Source organism: Elephas maximus, chromosome 2, assembly GCF_024166365.1.
Source record: "Elephas maximus indicus isolate mEleMax1 chromosome 2, mEleMax1 primary haplotype, whole genome shotgun sequence".
Classification (NCBI taxonomy): domain Eukaryota; kingdom Metazoa; phylum Chordata; class Mammalia; order Proboscidea; family Elephantidae; genus Elephas; species Elephas maximus.
Genome location: NC_064820.1, coordinates 209,814,751 through 209,820,549, shown reverse-complemented (window position 1 = coordinate 209,820,549; position 5,799 = coordinate 209,814,751). Strand labels below are relative to the sequence as shown.

The 5,799-nt window shown below is 39.4% G+C and overlaps 1 protein-coding gene across 1 annotated transcript; it reads right to left on the bottom strand.

Annotated features, from left to right (window-relative positions):
- Nucleotides 1-3,436: 3,436 nt before the first annotated feature.
- On the bottom strand, nucleotides 3,437-4,372 carry LOC126068066 (olfactory receptor 14A16-like). Its single transcript, XM_049870446.1, has one exon. The coding sequence runs from the start codon at nucleotides 4,370-4,372 to the stop codon at nucleotides 3,437-3,439; it is 936 nt and encodes a 311-aa protein (XP_049726403.1).
- Nucleotides 4,373-5,799: the final 1,427 nt, after the last annotated feature.

The following is a 5,799-nucleotide window of genomic DNA, read 5'->3' as shown; positions in this document are numbered from 1 at the left end:
ATTTCCCTTGATAGAGTCCCACATGGTTCTTAGAGTTTCTTCATTTTTTTTAAATTCCTTTATGTGATTTTTCTTTGAATATATTGGTGCCAAATGTCTTATCTTCTGTCTCACTAATTCTACCTCCCTCTTCCTCAATTCTCCACCTCTGACTTTCTATTGTGTTGTCTAATTCCATGATTTTATGGTTAATCTTCTGAATTTCTGATTCCTGTCTCTCTGTGGATTCTTGCAGCCTATTAAATTTTTTATTATGTTCTTGAAGAACCTTTTTAATTTCTTCAACTGCTTTATCTGTGTGTTCCTTAGCTTTTTCTGCATTTTTCCTGACCTAATTCCTGATGTCTTGAAGAGTTCTGTATATTAATCTTTTGTAATCATCTACATCTGGTAATTCCAGGAAGGCACCTTCATCCAGAAGATCCCTTGGTTATTTGTTTGAGAGCTTGTTGAAGCAATCATGATCTGCTTCTTCATGTGATTTGATATTGACTGTTGTCTCTGAGCCATCTATAAGTTGTATTAGTTTATTTTATGTTTGCTTACTGTATCATAGCTTTTTGCTTTGTTTTGATATGCTCGAATAGGCTGCTTGAGTGAGCTAGCCTGATTATTCTCACCTTTGAAGCTCTAATGTCCTGTTACCAGATGGCTAGAGCTGTTATCAGGTATATGCGCCTAGAAGTCCATTCACTTTTCTTGGATAAATTTATCTCAGATGTCCAGGTACCTGGTCATCAAGTTTGCAGTACAGGCTCTGTCCTACAGTTTTAGAGGGGCAGGGGTGATTGGTGTAGGTACAGGCATCTGGTTCCAGGAGGGGATCATGCTCAGAACAAGGCAGGGGCCTGAAAACTGTCCCGAGTGTCTGTGAGGAAAGCACGTCCCTGTTCCCTAGAGCTCACAGGTGTGGGGGCTCCACAGACAGACCATGGGCACCCAATGGTATTGATTGCAAGGATTGGGACATACCACTTATCCTTGGACCCCTGTCGCGGGTGGCTAGGTGACACGGCTGGAGCCACCAACACTTAGGCCCCTGATATGGGTAGGTGAGGACCCTGTTTAATAGGCAAAACAGTTTCAAACATCAAAAACCCATCGCTCCACCACAGAGTTAAAACAGTTGCAGTCTGCCAACAAGGGCCTATTCTCCTGAAGTAGGCCCACACGGGTCCGTGCAGGGTGGAAATGTATTCAAAGTCCATGGACCATTTATGCCTGGACAGGAGCCGATTTTTTCCTGAGATCTCCAGCTTAGTGGAGCTGGCAGATTATGTTTTCCCCCAGTTGTGAATTTAGTCCTTCTCCAAGGCTGGGAGAATGGTTCAGGATTTACAGCAGGACCTATCTCAGGTCAGGTGAAGTTGACAGCCACTGAAGCTGGCTTGGGGGCTGGTAGCGTGGTAAAATATACACAAGGACTTAGCTTTTTCTGAGAGTGCAATTTTTCTCTGTTTCCGGAGGTGTGAGTAGGCTGTGTGGCATGCTGCCTCTCCCTGAGAAACCTGCATCTGGAATGCTACTGCCAGCCCCATCACAGTCACTCCAGGGAATAGTTCCTGAGGGTTCCCAGCAATTCAGGTCTGGCAAGGCCTCTCTGCATCCCAACTGTCTCTCACTCCCCCTGCCACTCAGTCCATCTTAAAACTTTGCCTTCTATGTTCAGGGATTCCAGCTTGTCATAAATATAATCATTTCACTTGTGTTTTCAGGTCTTTGTTGTAAGAGGGATCACTGGAAACATCTGACTATACCATCTTGGCCCTGCCCTGTAGCTATTGTTTAACAGACCCTTCTTTGCTTTTTATAAATAACAAAAGCACATGGAGAAAATCAAGCATAAAATGATTTTAAAATTCAAAAATAAACTGTTCACAAAAAAACTAAGGTAGTTTTAGAATACAACTTAGAACAGGTCTTGACTTAGAGGTATCAATTATTTCTATAAATGTCTGGTAGTAAAGAAAGCACAGAATTGGTGCAGAAGAGAAAGAGCAAATGAATAAAATAAAGAACTCAGAAACACCTTCAGGTATGCAGAAACCTATAAATTAACTGGTAACATTACAAAACTTTGATAAAGGAGAGCAGTAATAAAACTTGATGACATAATGTTATCTGTTTAAAGATTAAAATATGAAAAACTTTCCATTAATTCAGATAAATTGAACACCTATGTATTAAAACCAAAAAAACCAAACCCATTGCCATCGAGTTGATTCCAACTCATAGTGACCCTACAGGACAAGGTAGAACTGCCCCATGGGGTTTCCAAAGCTGTAAAACTCCCTGGAAGTATATTGTCACATCTTTCTCCCGAGGAACAGCTCATGGGTTCTAATCAATAAGCTTTTAGTTAACAGTTGAGAGATTAACCATTGTGCCACCAGGCCTCCTATCTAAATGTTAAGTAATTTTAAATCTGCTCAGCCATTCATCAGGCTGGCATAACAGCACAGACAAAGCATCTGCAAGGTTAATAGGAAACAATATTTTCCCCCAAAGACATTCTGCAACTGTAAAGTACCGTAGCAACCCTCTTTTTAGAATGACTACTCCTCTTATGCACTGTGAAGCACAGTTGTCTAAAATAATAGACTCTTGGTCATTTGACTAATTGGGATTTTATCAGTAAGAATAAAGCATCTTCCTCTGGACCACCTTAGTCACTCTGACATAGAGAAACAAACTCAATTCAAGCCCAGGTGCAGATAAGAGGTTTCTGCAAACAGCATTGACATCTAAACTCTGTTCCAAGGCAACAAGACTGGGGTCCTAGTCACAGTTCAGATCTGAGGTCAAACCCTTTTATCAGAGTCCATCATATTCTGAATACATTAAATACTGGAAAAGGAAAAAGAAAGTATGGTACTTTTGGCCTCTACTCTTTGTAATGTAAATCAGTGCATCAGCTGTTAAAACAATAATTTGAACATCTTATAAAACTGAAAATGATGAATGTTTTTAAACAACTTTACTTTCTGTGCATAGGGAGACAAGTAGAAGTATATTCATTACAATAATTTGTAGTCTTAAAAAGAAGAACCTGGCAACAATGTAATGCCCATTATTAAATGAGTATAATACAGATAGATCTCATATGCATAATGCCGAGTAAAAAATCAAACTGCAGAAGTATACCTATACAACAAACTCATTTGTGTAAATTTAAAGAAAATACAAATAAGAGGAATGTAATCACTTCCCCAATTATACTTTCTGCTGCCTTAAATCTCTTGCTTTGGGAATTCCTACTTTATATATATTTTTATTAAGATTAAAAAAATATAGAAAAAGTGTGAACTCTATGAGTGGATAAAAATATAGTTTCCACTTATGTAAAACAGTAGAAAACCTATTGCTATTAACTGAATTGAACTCTTGTTTGTCTGAATTGAATAAAATATCCATGTAGTTGCTTTTGTGGTTGCTATTATTGTGTGATGACAATCTTTCTCACAATTTTCCAAAAGGCAGTTTTCATGTCCTTGTTCTTCAGGCTATAGATGATGGGATTCAGGGTAGGTGGCACCACAGTATAGAAGACAGATACCAGAAGACCCCAAACTGAGGGGGACTCTGACACTGGCTTTAGGTAAGCAATGGACCCTGTAGTGAGAAAAACAGTAACAACTACAAGGTGAGGGATACAGGTGGAAAAGGCTCTTGACTGGCCTTGCACTGACGGTATCCTTAGAACCGTGACTAAGATGTGGATATAGGAAACCATGATAGAAACAAAACACAGAAAATCCAAGGATGTTGTAATGATTACGGCTCCAGTCTCGGCAAGATAATTCTCTGAGCAGGATAGTTTGAGTAGTGAAGGGATCTCACAGAAGAATTGATAGACAAAATTCGACCTACAAAATGGTAAAGAGAAGGTCACAGATGTATTAAAGAACCCAGAGACAACCCCACTGAGCCATGAAGCAGCAACCATCTGTTTACAAGCCCTTTTTTTCATGACAACCTGATAATATAGGGGCCGGCAAATGGCTGCATATCGGTCATAGGACATTACTGTGAGCAAGGCCAGCTCTGCACGAGCAAACAGAACAACTAAAAAGACCTGTGCCACACACCCCAGGAAAGATATGGAACTACTTTGAGTCAAAGAATGGATGATGGCCTTGGGAACTGTGACAGAAATGAAACAAAGATCTAAGAATGACAGAGTCCTCAGGAAAAAGTACATGGGACTTTTGAGGTGCTGGTCCAAAGTGGTGAGAAGAATGATGAGGAGGTTGCCAACCAGAGCTACCAGGTAGATGAGTAAGAACAGTGTGGCGTGGAGGACTTGGTAATCCCTGATATCTGAAAATCTCATGAGGATGAATTCAGCCACCAAAGTGGTCAGATTGGCCATGATACACCTGTTCCTGGGGCTTGACAAAAGGAAAGACATTGTGAGATTCTTTTTTATACACCTAAATATTGTGTGACTCCGTTGTTTGAAAGTTACATGTTCATTTCTGTTGAATGTCGTAAAGCAAAATTATTGTATGAACACAAATTAACCACTATCATCTGTGGTTTTCCAGTCTTCGTTATGTTTTTAAACTGCAAAGGTCTGAAATAAAATGAGGGGTTAATCTTGACCTTGACCATGTAAGAGCTATGGAAGTTGGGAGAGCTGCTGTGTTAAATTATCTGAACCCCAAAAGAGAAAAATGTTTGACTATCTCCTCAGTTCTCTTAATGATGCTACATGACTAGTACCATTTTGGATACACAGGACAGAGATTAATTCATAACACACAGTGGACACCTTAGGATATTAGAGCTTCTCTCTCAGTACCTTGCAGGAAGTTTAATAACCCTTTTGTGTGTCATGGATCACTTTGACAAAGGGATGAATTGCAGATTACGAGAAATCAAGAGAAGCCATATTTATGAATTGCAGATTATAGGAAATCAAGAGAAGCCACAAAAAAAAACCCAAACCAAACCTGTTGCCTTTGGGTCAATTCTGATCCATAGTGACCCTAGAGGACAGAGTAGAACTGCCTCGTAGGGTTTCCAAGGAGAGTCTGGTGGATTTAAACTGCCAACCTTTTCGTTAGTGGCCATATCACTTAACCACCGCACCACTAGGGCTCCTACTCAGGAACATCCAAATAGTCCGGGGACTTCAATTTAAGGACCCATTAGTTTATAATGGGATAGTTCTATTCATATGCATGCTGAGACAGCTTTTCCTCCTTTACATTCTACAAACACCTTTTCTAGGGTATATTGATGTGTATTTCTTGAAGAAAGAAGAAAATAAACTTGATAAGTATGGGACTTAATAAAATTAGCATATTATTCTACAACTATATTCCAAGTTTGAATATGGTATTTGTCACTGTGTCTAAGTGAGAGAATAATATGTATTCTGATTATCTAAATGAGGAAAATAACAGTAGTTAGGAGCAACAACCTGGAGTTAGATTAGCTGAGTTTTCAGTATTACTTTAAGATGCTTGATCTATAAACAATATGTAATCATTCCATTCATCATTATTATGATCTGAAAAAGTGGTGTGCAAAGTCCTTTGCTCACTTACTGCACAGACAAGGATACAGTTAACATCAGTTATAATAAGTAGTCCACCACTGCCTGTGAGTTTGTCATAGCATGTTGGCTTCTGTGATGATGCTAGACCATATGCCACCAGTATTTCAAATGCCAGCATGATCACCATGGTGGACAGCTTTCAGTGAAGCTTCCAGATTAAGACAGAGTAAGGAGGAAGGCTTGGCCATTTACTTCCAATAATTAGCAAAAGAAAACCTTATGGATCACAACAG